Source organism: Argiope bruennichi, chromosome 6 (assembly GCF_947563725.1).
Source record: "Argiope bruennichi chromosome 6, qqArgBrue1.1, whole genome shotgun sequence".
In the NCBI taxonomy this organism is placed as follows: Eukaryota; Metazoa; Arthropoda; class Arachnida; order Araneae; family Araneidae; genus Argiope; species Argiope bruennichi.
Window position 1 is genome coordinate 132,893,075 of NC_079156.1, and position 18,227 is coordinate 132,911,301.

Sequence of the window (18,227 nt, forward strand, 5' to 3'; positions counted from 1 at the left end):
GAATGACATCTTTTCAATAGAAATGGATTATCTGATATCTTATTTATAATTTAGTAAAAAGAAAAAAAATATTTGATTGATTGATACCCCTTCTTGCAAATTTTTTTGTATCAGAAAAAAATGTAATAGAAAAATAATTTGAAACATCTAATGTTTAAACATTTGTCAAATGATACACATGAATGAATTAATTTTATTCGTGTTAATTCATTCATCGTATGTATATTTTTCATTCATTCATCGTATGTATATTTTTCATTCATTCATCGAGTTTATATTTTTCATTACTATTTTCATCTAAGCGGACTCAAAAAATGACACATAAAGCGTAAACATTGAGAGGATATAATGTATAATTATTATGCATAACATGAAAAATACATAATATATGAGCTGTAATACTTGTTGCAGACAAAAACTGCCTGAAATGACGTTTTACTTTGAAGTTAATTTTTTATGATCCTAAGTGTAGATGATTTGAAAGCGAGTAGAAAGTGATTACATTTATTATTCAGACTTTGTTACTCTTTAGGAGCATGCAAGTGCAATATGAGTGCGAGCGGAGTCGTTTTCTGCTTATTAAAAATAAATTATTCCGATGCCGCCGAATCGCATCACAAGTGGCTCTGTAGGGAGTTAAACTTTAAGCAAAACGTTTTCCATTCTATAATTAAGTTAAAATCGTGTTCGTTGTAGTTTTAAAAATGTGAAGCTAAAAAATTTTATTGAAGGAATTTATTCATTTAGCTGCTTAATGCCAGAATTTTAGATTTTCAAAGGCTTCCTTTTTTAATAACTTTTTCGCTTGAATTTTTCCGAAGAAAACGTACGTTGATTATCGTCATTTAGTTATGATTCAACTGCAGTGATTTTGAAGAAAAAAATGACTGACCAAACATAAATTTGTATTGACAATGTTAAAAATATTTCGTAATTTTATTGATAGGTTAAGCATAAATATTTTATTCAGTATTACTGTAGGTTTTTTTTAAGTTTTGGAATGGAAAATTTGCTAAAATTTGGGTCATTTAGTTTTTGGAAAAATTTATTAATTTTCAGAAATAATGAATAAAATTTCCTGTAGAAATCGATGATTGATTAAAGAAAACGACAATCGTCTTTAAATGAATAATGTTTGTTAATAAATTATCCATTTTACAATCTAAATTTCGCTTTTACAGCATTCATTTCACAAATATACTCTACTTACTATACTCTTTACTTAATATGTATTTTTTGCATGAAAGATGATATCTACTTCTCAGAGGAGGATCCTGAAAGATATGTCCTGAACATTTTAATCAAATTTTTATAACAAATTATGGAAAATTAATAAATTTAACAAAGTTTGAAACGGAATATGTCCGTTAACATATCGCTCTCTACATTTTAGACATTACAGTTTTTTTAGCTTTATTTTCTCTAATATATTTTTTACGGTTTACTTTTTGCAATGTTTGCACTTTTTAATAGCCAGTTTATTTTTTTCCAGATCTACTCTGTTTACAATATTCTTTACATAATATTTCATCTTTTTTTGTATCTTTTACATTGAAATCGTTTGGCAATTATATCCTAAACAAACGCGAAGCTCGCTCCAGCTGCCCCTTTTCGAATCCATCAATAGACGCACAGAAGGTCACCGCAGACGAGAGTGTTATGTTTTACTTTCCCTCCTTTTGTGCTAAGGAGGAAGACGGTGCGAACGAGGAAAGGGTAGGCCTTCGCGTATATAAACTGGCCCTTCTGCGACAGCCGGCGTTTTTCAGTCACGGCACTTGATCATCCAAGGTTTAACCACATAAAGCACCGAAAATGCAGTCGTGGGTTCTCTCGGGTGCCGAACACACCATGTCCACTTTCCTCATCAACAAGATGCTCGTCAACAACCTATCCGGTGAGTTGCTAATTTTTAGCGAACTTCCAGGCGCTTCAGAACATGGATTTATCTCACAGGAATTTTCATAAATTGTTAATTCTGAATATTTAGCGTTGAACCTACTTTATAAATAGATCTGCTGGTTGAAATGAGCGGCAAAAAGTGAGATTTCACGCATAGAGCGCTTAGTGAGTGTTTCGGAATATTTATGAACTGTAGAGAACTCTCAATATGCGCTGACACTAAAAATTTACAACATAGGATGGATTAAAGTGGATTGAAAATGTATGAAAACCGTTACATTTTATTTGTTTCTAATAAAAATGCCAAAGAAATATTATTATATTGCCATGACAATTTAATAATATTTGGCAAGAGGTATGCAAAAGAATTCCGAAAATGAGAGGGTGGATTTCAGATTGATTAAAAAGAAAATTTACTCAACTAAATTGTTCTAGAGATTGTGATAAAATCAAATCAATTATAAAAGGGAATTCCAATTTGCTATAGCAAATTTGTCGTGTCAGAGCATTTTTATTTTTAAATAAAAATTCTGATCGCCGAGTTGGATTTTTAAACTGAAATTGGTTACATGAAAAGGCATGAATTGAATCTATGAAATATCTGGAAGAGAGTAGATTGATTTTTATGCTATAATTTGTCTGCAGAATTATTTTCAATAGAGTCATTAGAATTAAAAGTAGATGGTTGCAAATCAGTCGAAATCCAGTTATTTAGAATTTGGAATATTTGCTGACATTTAAATTTTTCTACCATCCACATTCCTATAGTCGAAGATGTCCAACGTCTTTATGTGCTATCATTTTTTTTCAACATTACAAACTCCATTCCTGAAGCAAGAGGTGTCGTATTTTCTCATAATGACGAGATGGGTGAAAGCAGGCATTTAGTAAAATTAAATGATAGTCTTTTATTTCATTACATAATTAGTTCTTGAAGTATGAATTAATTTTTGCTATTAAAAGTATTATGTGATAGTATTGGATGGATTTATGCAATCAGGAATCAACTTTGTTTTATGTATTTCGAATTCGATTTTTAAAAACTATGCATAACTCTCTTCAAATTCTTTTGCGGCAAAATTGAACTGTAAATCTTTATATTTTTTATTTTCTTAAAGTCTAGAGTAATCAAGTTGCATGAAAATGTTTTCTGTACTGTTCAAAATGTGGCTTTGGAGTTAATTCTCGATTGGAAAGCTGAACCCATTTATTGATGTTACGAATAAAAGATATACTCGTGGACCAAATATAAATATGAGAAAGACATGTACTACCCTGATGCTTGTAAATTTAGTTTAACCTTAATGATTTATATGGGAGATGGCAACTTAACAATATAATAAGCATAATGAGCTTATAAATTCATCCGAAAAAAATTTGAGCATGACTGCAAAATTATCCAAACGTTTGAATATTACCAAATAAACACAACAGTTGGTCAAGAAAAATAATTTCATAATAATTCTTTCTTTGTAATTCTTTTGGGGCTTTTTTTCTGTGGCGTATGAATATAACAAATGCATAATTAAAACAAACTTGTCTGAGATCATTTGTACACAATATATCAAAATTATTTTATTCAAAGTAGGTTTTGCATTCAAAATACAATTACAACAATTACTTTAGCCTGTTATCTAGATTCAAAAATATGTTTGGAACTCTCAAACTAGGAATTGGAATGCACATTTTTCTCGCTTAAAAAAATGTTCTTTGTTTTGATCGATTGTTATTATATTTCTGGATTATGCTATATTCCATACTATGATGATTGAATTCCAAATATTTCTGTCATATTATGTCAAATTATAATGTCACAACAAAACTATAGACATTTTTTAATAGATGAGATGACTATTTAAGTCAAATATTTTTCACCGCAATTTACAGTATTGAAATCTCTTGAAGAGTTATAAATGATACTAAAAAATTATTTCTTATTCAGAATTTAAAATTCAAATGTAACTGTTTATTTTAGATTTTCAGTATTAAATTAATTATTAAATTTAAGCATTTGAGTGTACCCTAACTCTATTCTAGATATAAAATAAAAGATTAGGAATAATACTTGGATCTTTTTATAAAATAATTTGCAAATGTTTGTGCACACTTTACTTGTACAATTTTTTACATACTGGAGCGCATACTTTTAAAATTGTTTTTCTAAGCTATCCTTGTAAATTTGTTCAAATAATATTTAAAAGGGAAAATTTTAAGTAATGAAATTTCAATCCATTTTTGCAGTTATAACACTGTCAAATTATTCATGTTTTAATGTTAGATTTTTACAAAATAAAGCAGCTACTTATGATTTTTTTAATTGCTGTTTGCTTTAAAATGTAAAGGATTTTTATTGAAGTGAAAGCTTAACTAAGATTTGGAAGTTTTCTATGTATTCATTATTTAAGTCATTTAACATAAGTACTTTTTGATTGGTAATGGGAAATAAATACATTTGGATTTTCTTGTTTTTGAATATTTGCAATCTATAATAGAAGCAATCTTATTTTCTTCATGTCTTCATCATCAAGCAATCATATCAAAATATATAAATAATAAAATCAATCATTTATACTCCGAGCAACCTATTCCTCATAGCAACTTAATTACATTACAAAAGTAACAGTGACATATTATTACATTCTGTTTTACACTTGGTTGTTATTCTCCATTTCTTTTTTTCTGCCCAAGAAGTGCCATGAATTCTAAATTTGAACTAGCACAATGAAACTAAAGCGTATTATGCGAGCATGAATGGATTCCACTGAAACTAAAAAGCATTATATAGGATTATTTTTGATGAGCGAATAACAACATACAGATGTTTTTTTTCCTTTCTCAAAAGAACTTAACTTGTTTACAATTGTTTAACAGCAAAAAAAAAAGAATATTTAATAAATTTAATTTATCTACGTTCTTAATTGTTTTCGAAGACAAATAATATTTATTCATTAGTATCTAATTTTTTATCTGCATTATTGCTCTAGATGCTTTTTGAAATTAATACATTTGAAATTATTTAGATAAGCACATTAAATGCAACTCTATCAAAATTAATTCAAAATTAATTAATTCTCATGCAAATTAATTCTCTATCCAAAATTAATTCGAAATTCATGCTTCTTGCTTTTAACACAGCATGTAATCGGTGTGTTCAAAATGGTTAAAGATTTAATCGTAACTCAGTGAGATTTAAATAAATATATTTATGCGAAATAAGCTGATGCATAATCTGCCTCTGGTGTATTATCTTGAAAAGACTTTTTTCCAAAACTCCCGCCATAAGCGACGGGCTTCGTGACATCTCGTAAAAGTGGCGGACAAAGCGCAGATAAGATGGACGTGATTTCCCGATCCTGATCATCGCTTCGATAACATCCTCTTCAGATGTTTTTCATGCGACTTCCTGAAGCAGGCGTGCATTATCGTCTGCCATAGAACTCACTACTCAGAAAAACGACGAACATGGAGTTTTCTTTCTCTAGGAAATACTATTTATTTATGAAGTTGGAAGAAATGAAATTCGTTCGCCTTTTAATTATTTTTATTTTATTAAAATGCTCTTAGAAAAGGATAATGCATCTCATTCATGTTCAGAGAGCACGTTTTGCGTGTTTTGCAGTAATTTTATGAAACAATTCCTGAATCTATTATTTTTATAAGGAAATCATGGCAAAATAATATTAAATCGTATAAATAATTGATTTGACATGTTTTTTTTAGAATATAATATTTTCAATTTTTTTTTTGTATACGTAGAAAACAAACACAAACTATGATTTTTATAGTCAGAAATGATGACGTCAAGATTCTGATGAATATTTACGTTTTTTAAAGTTATATTTATGAACAGGAGTACTCAAAAATTTAACTAATTAGGAAAAAATTTAACTAATTAGGAAAATTTAACTAATTAACTACTCGAAATTTGCTGCGTAATTCTTATAATGAAATGATAGATTTTAGTCGAAGCTTGTCAATGAGAATTCTGCGTATTCGCTTATAATTGAACACTAAAATTCAAAACATTTACTAACTAGAAGGATGGAACATAGTATCAACAGACATTATCACCCTATCAAATCTTTTGACTGGTTCGTGAGACAATGTGCCCGTTTTCATGTATTTGAGGTTGTTAATTGAAAAGTGTGAAAATGGAATGATGATGTAAATGAAATTTGAAATGATCTTAAAATACCTAATTGTAAACTTCTAATTGTTTTATGCAAAAGTCCGAAATGCTAACTTGGTTTTATTCCTTCTGCGTAGAAATGAAACCCTTCCATAATAAATTACACGGAGACGTTAAGCATTTTCGCAATAGAAATGAAATAAATTCGAAAATGTAGGACACATTCGAAGCAAATGACACAAAATATTCAGTTTGTGTGTTTTAGATTATTTAATTCCTTCTTGGAATATAAATGTGTGAAAATAAAATCATGTCTAAAATAAATGTTTGCATGCTTTTCTAATTTATTTACTTCATTTCGACGTTCACAGATCGAATAAATTTGGACAAAATGCAGTATTTTTTATTTTTATCAACAAGAAGATTTGCTTTATATATGCGACAGAGGCTGATTTTTTTATTTAATAATGTATCACCTGCTGAAACTAGCTGGTGTGGTCTCTTCGAAACTTTCTCGCATACTTTCTAATAAAGGTTTTACCCCCTGCATAGAATTGCGTATCTAGGGTAAGCCTTGAATATATAGCATGGCATTGGCGAGCAATAGTTACGAAATATAGATATTTGGACTAAGTGTAGCTCTTTAATTGAATACATCTTGCAAATACGTATTTTGGATGTTCCTTTTCTACAGATTACAATCAAAATTTGATGCGACATTACAGTTGCAGTCACAGTATCACATACCGAATTTCACTGATTTAAGTATTTGTGTTTACAAGCATGTGAAAGTACAGCCTGGCAAAGGGTCAATCCACTGGTAGATTTGGAAGTCATTCCAGAACATTTACCGCCATTTCTTAATTACATAAATGTACATCAAGCATAGTCATCCATTATCATTTTTGAAATACGCAAATCCTTTTTTTATATTATTTTTAACTGGTTGATCCGTCCATTTGGCATTTGATTCTGAAAGAATGAAAGAAATTCTAATGTTTTAAAACTTACAGCAATTCTTCCGAAGTTGCTAGTGGATGTTGCCGTAGAACAAATTACATTTCCAAAATAAGTGGAAGTTCCATTTCGGAGCAAGAAAGAATTTTATTTATCAAGTCATTTCCTTGATTTGGTTTACAAGTTCAGCGATTGATGCATTTAAATATCGCGTAGCTAAGTATTGGGATCTTATAGTCTGAATATTAACGTGAGTGTAAATCTGGATTAGCGAAAGGAATAAAAAAAAAAAACCCTCGCATTATAAAATTGCTTTTTTTTGTTAAACGTTCTCTGTGGTCGTTTAAGTTTTTTACAGAAGGTAAAACTTTAATAAATAGCACTTAAATTCCAGATAGTAGCACAAGGTTTTTTTAAAAAAAATGTTTTACTAAAGTATTAAAAAGACAAAAGACAGTCTTTTTTAGAGAACAATAATGTTATACTATAGACATGTTATATTATATACATGTTATATTACAGAAAATTTCTTGAATCAGTCGCTTATTTTCAGGATGTTTTCACAATATTTTTATTTCTTTTTTATATATGAAAGAAACCACTTGCAGGTTTGTTAATAATTAATCTTCAGTTCTGTGAAAAATATCTTCGTACGAGTTAGATTGCGAATTGCGAGTAGTGTTTACGCAAAACAGTTGGTTTCAACTGACTAATAAATTTCGAATAGTTTACATTTAAAAGAAATGTACTTTTTAGAAATACATCCTCGATTTTCTTTCCGCTACGACGAAGCTCAACATAAAATTTACCATATTATAAAAAGCACACGTAAAAGTTGAAAGTAAAACACTGTCACTATTTATTCTTTACAATTTTCACGGCTCTTTTAGTTTATTTAGACTAAACTTCGAAATTGCGAAAACACTTCTCGTCTATTTTGCACACAGTTTTATTTTTTCCAAGATCGGCTTTTTCCTTATTCTCTTTAAGACATCATATCCATTATTTAAGAATGAATTTGCTTTTTCTAAATGATGTAAGCAAGTGGACTGTGCGCGTGCAATTCTAAATCTCAAGGTGACGTAAAAAATATTTCTACCAGAGATTTCCTTTTCATGTCAGGAGCGTTCTGTTTATGCATTCTGAGGGTCGAGCCAATTAATCTTGATTTTTGAGTCCAACAACAGGAAACACATGCTTATCAACAAATTTTTATGCTACATTACTATCTTGTAAATTGAAAAAAATGTGAATTAACCCTTTAAAAAGCTATTTTTTTTCTAGCCATGACATATTAAAATATTTTAAGAATCGAAATTGGTTTAAGAAAGGTGATTCATTATTTAACTTAGATAAATTTAATTTGATTAATGAATGATTTAATTAATAATTCAGTAACAAATAAAGATATATCATTTTGCGTGAGATAAGGAACTGATACTTCTAAATTTCTGTCCCACTGAAACATTTGTCAGAATTGATGCCAACTTACATCACTTCATGCAAATATTGATGAATTTGGAGCGAAGCATACTTCCCATGGCCCTAGAAAGGGTTAAATGTAAAGCGTGGGAATTATCCTAAGATGCATGCTATTACTCCTCGTAAGACTATTTGTAGAACATTTAAATTTTAAGCAATCAATAAATGAAATTAAAATATTATTCATTCAATAACATTTTTAATTTTTTTTTCTACCCCGATTTCGAAAACACACTTTTTAAGTTTTTCTATTTATTTGCCTATACCATTTCCCCCCCTGAAATTTTGAAAATACTTTCACATTTTTTAAAATAGTTAATCTAAGACGGTTCTTATCGTATCACATTTCGTTGATTGATTTGAATGTTTTTTCCGATACAAAAATGTGAGAGGGTGTAGGTGGTGGACCCTAGAATTGCGAAATACAGTGCTGAACTTTTCTTTTTCAAATTTTTTGGTAATTAGTTTTTATAGAACTATGATTAAGATTTAATTGAAATTTATTCTATTTTTATGAAATGCGATTTTAATGAAAAATCTCTATAGTTTTTTTTATACTATAATTACTAAGAAGGAAAGTATTAAAAATTTTTATTTGATATAATTTTTTTAAATGAGTGTTATAGAACCGGGGGTGGTACATATGGGATAAGAAGCTTTCAATAAGATAGTTGGTTTTTGCCACCCTGCTGGACTCAAAAATGGTGTAGGGTCAGCTACCCACTATTGATGAGGGACGTGCGTCATAAAGGAAGAGTTTATCCGTTATCGGTGATGGATTGAATATAAGTTGCGACTTTTGCTGTAGCTGCGTCCAGTCATTCAGGTTTATCGATGGGGTTTAAGGCGTGTTGGAGTAGTTATCTAAGTATTTAGGGTTTAGGGTATAAGTTATTTAGGGTTTCATGAATTCAGAAAATGCCAGTTTAAAAAAACCTTGAAGTCTGACTGTAATGACGTTAATTTTAACGACTATGAACTAATTATTAAAACTTGCAATTTATTATTCTTGGATCGATGAAATCATGGCCAGTTATTTATTTATTTACTAAACAGTGTTTTAATATTTGTTCTTGGAGTAGTACGAGCAATCTCATGTTGCTGACCACTATTGTTAATATACTGGTCTATTGATAAATAAAATAACGTTCAGATTTATCTTTTAGAGATCAATGTTACATTTAATGTTACATTCTGTTGAATAGAATGTCTGAAACGTTTCCGGCATGTGTTACGAGCTGCATCATAAATTTCAAGATTAAAAAATATATTTTATACAGAATTCCAAAATAAATTATTTAAATTATAAATCAACATGGAGAATTGAATTTTCGTCGTACACAGATTAGAATTTTATCACTCGCTTAAGATTTCATCTGCTTTCCTCATGTTAATGACGTTAAGGATAACTTTATGAATAAATGATGTAATTTGCTTTCATCGGTTTCAGTAACATTTTTAACCATTTGATTGATTTTTGTGGCTTATTCAGTATTAAAAAGTTGAATATGATAGGAAGACGAAAGTGAATAACTACTTTTGGTTTCTTCTCCTACTCTTTTAACTAATTGGTATTTCTGCGATTGATTTATTAATTTTCCTCTCATTTGTTAAAGCATTAAAGTTTTGAAATTTCGTGGGATTGTGGGTTATCGATGACAGAAGGATACTGTATTGTTTCCATTAGCATCGGCATACAGTTTCCATCAACTAATCGGACGATTTTAATCAAATTTCGATTTTATATCTAAAGCAAAAATATCAGTCTTGAATCTAAGAAAAAATAATAATGTTTATATATTCCATATTACATTATAAGATATTCCACAATGCTTATGATAATGTGCTAGAAAATGCATTAAAATTAATTATTAAAAATTAAAAAAATGTTTTAAAAGCATGCTCCTATGAATAAACTGATATATTATTCTATGTACTGGTTAAATATTTACACATTGGCAAATTATTAGTTTTTAAGAATCAAAACATAGTCATAAAAAATACTGTAAGGATAAGGCTCTAAACACCCAAAAAAATTTAAATCGCAATGAATAGCATAAAATGATTTTTAAAATTAAAAAAAAATTGTAAAAACACACTATTTATAAACGTGACAACAATAATTTATTTAGGGTATTTCTATCATCGCTCAGTGTGTTTACCGTTTAGTTCTACTTTTCTATTTTCTACGTTTCTATTTTCTACTTATTAATAAAAAATTGTTTTAAATATTTTTTATTTATTATTAATTAATTGAACCATATTTGAAGTATATTCTATATTAAAAACTTTGATTGTAATATGTACCCAAAAGTATACAACTTCCAAAACTTTAATTTTATATTCGCATTTATATATAAAAGCGCTGATTCAGAATTTTAATTAAAAAGTTAAACATGGAAAGTTTATAATGTGACCAAATTATCAGAATATCAATTTGGATATCAGAATATCAATTGGGGCATTCCATGCACAAGGCGCTTCTTAAGAAACCACTAAGTACTGCTCTTACTCATTACTCTGAAGAGTGGGATTATCCTGACAAATCTGGAACATTTGTTCATTAAATCATTGATATTACCAAAAGCTTCAATCTTCACTTCATGAAAATTTATATACTGAAAAGAATCAAAATGCCATTATTCACTAAAAATGACCGGCCATTGTCAAAGAAACGTTTTGAAGTTAATTTCTTAAAATTAAATTTATTTGTTCTTTTATTTTAAATATTTATAATGTAAATTGTGTATTTATAATTTGAAATTAATATTATTCGGGATATTTTGTTTAGGACCAGAACAAATTCAGGCGTTTTTCAGGATAAAAAAAAATCAAGAATTGTGAATTTAAAAATAAAATTTTAAAGTCTGATAATTTTAATTTATATTTAAAATAATTTTTTTAGAACTAGTGTTTAATGAAATGAAATGTAAATATATTTCTAGAAGTGTCCATTGTAAGCGTGGTCTCATAATTACTTTCTAAATATTTAGAGATAAATGAGTTATAACCCAGTTTGCGAAATACTTCCACCATATAAATCGGTTCATTTTAATCGGAGAAGAGTTGAGTTTCTTTAGTCCAAAATGCTGGATATCCAAAATATTTTATATCTTATAGGATTAGAATACTGGAAAAAAAACTAGAGGTTAAAAACTTTTAAATAAAAATGTTTATTGACTCAAATAGTAGAAAATATTATATTTTCATTTACTGAAATTATTTTTTTTCATTTGAAGTGCATGTTACTTCTAGTAATTAAGAAATTAACTATTATGTCACGGTTTTCAATATTTTCTTATCAACATAAAATAAAATCAAATAAAATTTTTTAAAACACAATATGTTTATTTATTCTTGTACTTTTTATATTTTATTCCTCTTTTTATATAATTGATATGTATTTTTTTTTCCTATCTTGTGATATAATTTACTTAAATTTATTATTTCCAAGCGTTCCTATCAATCTCAATGTTTTTTTTCATTTTATCCTTATAAAATTCTAGCTTTCTTTTATTTTCATACCTTATTAATCAGCCTTTCGATATCACACGACAGATTATTTTGCGAAAAGCTTTCCGGGTAAAAGCTTTTATTTCGGAGTTGAGTTGCCTCTCATCAAAAGATAACATCTACGGGCAGCTGCACTGCATTCGATTGCTATTTGTTTTCTTTTACTCTCTTTGTAGAATATACTTCTTTTATTTCTTTTCCCTCTTACATTTACATTACGCAGTTCAATTAAAGAACGAACTCAAAGAATAAAAAGGTGTGCGAATTATGTGTACAACAGAAATTCACCATTTTACTTCTTTTTTCCTCGCCTCGTGGTTAAGGACTTCTTCCTCCAAACTTTTTTTTTTTTGAGAGAGAGAGGTTTTGGAACATCAACAATTCGCGAACAGGTAATTTTCAAGGACGCCGTGTTTTATATATAAATGAAACAATAAATAAATAAAAAAGATCGAGAGAAGAAAGAAAAAAAAAAAAACACTTTCCTTTTGCTAATTTGGGGTGGCCGTCTATTCCTCTATGACGTCACTCTCACGTGCAGTGGTTTTCTTCATTATATTTTTGTTTTTAAGAATCGGCGTAATCGAATTCATTTCTTTTTTACGTTCGAAAACGATCGAGAAAGTTTTCTTTGTAATCGCCCTGGTAATCGTGACCGAAGAAAGGCCTTGTTTGAGGTTTGACCCGCGATAATCTTTGTTTTGAAACGCAAGGTTGTTCTTTATAATAGACGACGTAAATAAGGATTCCTTTTTTGTATTGATCGACCACCACCACCAACAATAACAAAAAAAAAAAAAAAACTCATCTGATTTTTTTAGGAACCACTTAATTTGTTTAAATTCTTCAATATGTTGGTCGACAATTTTATATCCCTAAAGGAGGATTTTACAGAATTTCTGAAATTGTCATTGTTTTTATCATGATTTTTTTTTCCAATTCGAATATTTCAGTATGAAGAAAATATATTTTTCTTGGTTTTTCTCACTCTTTGAAGCTAAATATTCATATTGGATAGTACTACATACTGCATTATTGTTTGTTATAAATTATCATGCATTGTGATGCCATTCTTCACTATTTAATATTTTTATATTAGTGACAGTGAATGAAAAAATGCTTTTAAAAGCTTTGCTTGGTATTAAAAAACGGGAGCCATATTAAGACTTTTTTAAAAAAATAATTTGTTAAATGCTTTTTATCAACATTAATTCAACCTTAAGTATTCACCGTCACCATTTATATTTCTAGAATATGTGTAAAAAATTATTTCGAAATCTGTAATATTATTGTGTTCTTTTTAGCTTCATTAGAAGGGCATCGATAAATAGCACAGTGATACAAACCAGAATAGAATAATGCAAATACTAAGGAGTACCAAACGCAAACATTTAAAACATTTAAATTTTCTGTAGAGAATTGTACCTAAAATCTTTTCTTATACATAAAAAAATAAGCACGAAACAAACAATTTTAAATAAAAAGAGAATATATAGAGAGAGATATTTTAAAACCATGTTTTAAGTGAGACCGATTAGTTCTTTATGCTTATAAAAATTTATAATTTTTAATTGCTAACTTATCCACACTTCCCCTTTCCAAAACTGGAATTTGTTTTATTCCAGTTTTACTTAACTTGCTATTATTTTCAATGGATTTTCTATGACTACTAAAAACTACTTTATCATATAATATTTTGAAAAAAATTCTTGATAGAAGGAAATTATTTCTAAATTTCGAAAATGAAAATTTATTTATGATTAAAAATTGTAAAAACTATTGTAACTAAAATTTAAAATTCTTACTAAACATTTATTAAATTATTTTATATCGTTTGATGATTTCAAAATCATCCATTGCAGATACTGCAAGCAATGAGCTTGTTCGGTGATAAATAATATGAGCATAAAAATAACAACTTCAGCATTTAGAATTTTGCTTCATTTTGTCATTCAGTTAAAATCTCATTTCTTAAAGAAAGCAGGAAAATGTGTTTTTTTTAAAATTCTTCTACATTGTTGGCGTCACTTATATATGAAACAAAGTTTCCAAGTATATGCTGTAATCGCTGCCATCTCTTTATGTCAAAATTAACGAAACGTAATCCCAATTTTAGTCACAGACAATCAAGAAAATGATTACTCTCAAAGCGGATGTTCTTGTTCATTTTGCGTACAGATCGTAGTGTGATATTCTAATTTCGTTGTGTAATCATAGTCGATTACTAAGTTGATAATCTTGACCAATCATTCTTGATTCACTCGAACAACTGCAATTATTTCTAAATTAGATAAAAATGAAATATTTTGTTTTACAGAAAGGTTCTATTAATTTTGCGAAAGGAATAAAAAGTAAACATTGTGATAAATTCGAATCAGGAAATGTTTTTCTTGAACCTAATATCAATTTTGATTAATTAAAATCTTTTCACTGCAGAAAAGGCTAAAAAAGAATCGAATTCTTACTTAATCTGAAACAACGTAGCATGAAAATGCTTATGTTCAGCCTTTTTGTCATAATATTATTTTAATCAACTTTTAATTTTAGAAATGATGTTTTGTATTCAAATTGTGTTTGCAAATCTTTAGCAGTTATTAAAATAATAAAATGTATGATTGTAAATAATTTAAAAATGATTTAATTTTTTTAATTTGAGAAAATTTGAATAGAAATAAAATTGGAATAAATGAATAATAATGTTTTTTTTTTATTTCTTTTTTTATTTTAAGGTGGCATAAGGATAATTTTTGTGGAATAATGCGGTTCGAAATTAGAATGTAAAAATGTTAACTTTTCGTTAGTTAAAAATTGAATTATAGTAAAAAAACTTTAGTGATTTTCTATTTATCAAGAAGTTATTACGTGCCATTTAATAGGATAATGACGCATCATGCAATTTTCACATAAATTCATTATTATAGATGTTGTCTTGTTAAAAAAGATTCAAAATTGTTACATTTAATTAAACATTTTTAAACTATCAATAGTGCAAGGAATGACGATTAGCCATATCATAAAATTTGTTTTATATCTGCGGCGATTTATTCAAAACATTTGGTGAAAAGTGAGACACCATTTCTAACAATTCAATCAAGCAAAGACTTCTTATATTGTTGGCATGATAATTCTAAGAAACTTAAAAAATTAATGAGCAAATTTTAAAGCAGGAAAAAGTATTTTGAAAAAAACATCCCAACAGAACAATTAAAAATTATTAAGTTTTTCGCTCAATAATTATAATACATCAGAACTAGTAAATTTGAATACTTCAGTAATTCGAATGTATTTTTTCTGGTTTCATGAATTTCATATTAAATAACGATAAAATACCAGATTTATTTGGGTTATTTCGCAGTCAAAACTAAAAATTATTAAAATTGTTACTGTGTTTTTTTATTAAGTGTTTTTTTGTGAAAAATTTTTTTGATTTTTTTTTGTTAATTAAATATTTCCGTATCGTGTAACTTTAGAGAACTATTTTAAGATCCTTCATTCATTCGAAGGCTTTAATGCTGTGCAATATATTCAACAAGAAAATAACAAAAGATTTTGAACATTAAAAAACTTTTTAATATACTAATACTAACATATCCTTTACTAAAAGTTTTTAAGTTTTATTGCACAATTTTTATAGGCATAATGCGGTTTATTTGCCAGTTTAATAAACAATCTTATGTATTTAGGTTATTATTTTGATAATTATTACAAAATTTTAATTTATATTTATATTTATTCTTATTTTATCTTTTGTTAATGATATTCTGTTTATTACCAAATATATTTTGTTAGTAAAAGCAGTTAAATGTTAAAAATAAATATTTAAAGCATTTTTTAAATTTAAAAGTTGCGCTTTCTTTAGTTGTTCTTTTTTATTTATTTTCTCTTAATAATTGAATATACTTAATTTTTATCGTGTGATCTCATAAGTTTTGAATAAATTGTACTACTGTATGAATAATGTTAAAAAAAGATTTTCTGTATTAAAGCAAAAAGAGTTTTGGAAAAGTGTCATTTGGGACAAAAAATTGTGCAAAACGCAATATATAACCTTGAACAATTTAATCATTTGGCATTTGTGAATGATATCTCAGTAAAAAAAACTCCCCTAAATACGTAAATAAATAACGAATAAGTAAGCGTGTAAATAAAATGTTGCAAAAAAGTATTAAAAAAGTGACAACATTAAAGAGCTCATAATATAATTACAGCGCAATTATGAAAGCTACTTTTTTTTCACATTAAATTTGTTCCAAGATATATTTTTTTTTTTGTTTCCTAATAACACTAAATGCTCGTACAAATTATTATGCCAAACTTTTTTTAAAAAGTAGCATGCATCTTGACAGTCGGGAAGACACCTTTCACTTCTTCGTCAACCGAGCCATTAGGTGGTGATCGGGTCTGTTTTCTCTCCCTTCACACTTGCTGTCGTTTGGGAAAAGTGTAACTTTATTGGCTATAAATAGCCGTGTTATTTACGATATCTTTGTCCTAGTGCCTGCTTTGTGTCTAACAAAGCCCTGCCTCTCCGCTTCAAATTAATCTTTGGCTCAGTTGTTCGTTAAACTGCTCAGGCAAAGTGGTGATTCCATGGGGAATGCTCCGAGTCCCAGAGCGTGGAATGGCAAGTTTGTTTACCAATTTATCTAAACTGCTTAGGCGTACAGGCTATTGCATTTTTTTTATCAATGCTCAGAATTATTCCATTTTATATTTAAATATATTGCATAGTAAAAGATTTGAGAAACGTTTTTTACATAATTTAAAATAATGAAAATTTTAAACTAATATACAGCAAGTATTTGTTTATTCAAAAATATGAATATCAAAACAAAAATGCAAAAGCGTTAGGTATTGATAGGAATACGTTAAATAAATTAAAATTATTACTTTTAGGAACCACCTTTAGGAATCAGCTGGTTCGCTCTATTAATCTCACTAAAGTTTTCGGTGAAATATATTATGTAACCTGATCTTTAATAAATAAGCAAAATGTTTTTAAGCTACAGACTTTGATAGTAATATGATGTATACTTTTATAGAAGCCTTATGCCTTTCTGTTCATAATACTATTTATCTCTCTAGTTTTCTGTCAACTCCTATAAAATTTGAATATGTTTTTCAGGATTAAATTCTTATATGTACTTATTCTTATGTATATAAAATATTTTTTTGCAATTTATGCAATAGCTCATAGAATTATTGAATTAAAATTTCTCTGATTCATCATAAAATTCAGTTTTTAGTTTTACTTTCAAAGAAATTTAAATGATATATTAATTTTTTATTTTATTTCAGTCAGTAAATGTACTTCTAAAAAATTATTAAGTCTAAATTTTGATCAGTCTTTTAGTCTTAAGGAATCACTCAATAGAATTCAGAGCACTTCACCTTTAAAAAGAAAAGAAATTTCTTATTCTTTGCCACTAAATATGATAGAGTAATGAAAATTTGAATATCACTATTCTAATATAAACAGCTTTGGGGAAATTCTGGGCGCTTGCTGGCTTATTTTCTTTCAGTTGGTAAGTAGAGAGGTCTAAAATCGTTGGTTCTTATAAGATAGCAAGTAATAATCACATTTTTACAAGTTACTCAGTTTTTGTTGTAGATAGAGGGAAATTTTCTTTATATTTAAAATATTAGAGCTTCAAAATTATTTGACTAAAAATGACTCATAGGATCGGGGATCTGTATAAAAATATAATATTTGTTTCTTATCACAATATTTATGGACTCAAATTTCATAAAATAGTATTCTTTATTTCATTTAGATAATGTTTATATATATATATATATATATATATATATATATATATATATGTGTGTGTGTGTGTGTGTGTGTGTGTGTGTGTGTGTGTGTGTGTGTGTGTGTGTGTGTGTGTGTGTGTGTGTGTGTGTGTGTGTATGTATGTATGTATGTACCTAATACTAACTATTTAGAAATTAGACGTTGGACCCCGATTAGAATGGATATCTTATATAAAAATATATAAGCCATGTTTGCCTTGAATACTACGTAATTGTAATGAATATTTATTCAAGGTCACTACCAGGTGGTATTTCTCTCATTAAATCAAAATTTAATTATTGCCAATCGATTAGTTGATAATTAAATAAATATTTTAAAACACCGTTTCAACATCGGGAACACGCTTGTACGGAATTTCAGATTATTAACTTATAAAGGAATGTATGGAAAAGGGCTTAAAAATTTACTAAAGGAAACTGTCAGCCGAGCAAC

At 27.9% G+C, this 18,227-nt stretch overlaps 1 protein-coding gene across 5 annotated transcripts in view; it reads left to right on the forward strand.

Moving 5' to 3' along the window:
* Positions 1–18,227, forward strand: part of LOC129971338 (multiple C2 and transmembrane domain-containing protein 1-like) — a 386,350-nt gene that overhangs the window by 116,073 nt on the left and 252,050 nt on the right. For 2 of the 5 annotated variants that reach the window (XM_056085000.1, XM_056085001.1), the window contains exon 1: positions 1,755–1,897. The exons of the other annotated variants lie outside the window; for them this stretch is intronic. In XM_056085000.1, the coding sequence (XP_055940975.1) occupies positions 1,816–1,897 (82 nt within the window). In that variant the 5' untranslated portion in view covers positions 1,755–1,815. Of the gene's footprint in view, positions 1–1,754; positions 1,898–18,227 lie in introns of those variants that run through there. 5 annotated transcript variants of the gene reach the window in all.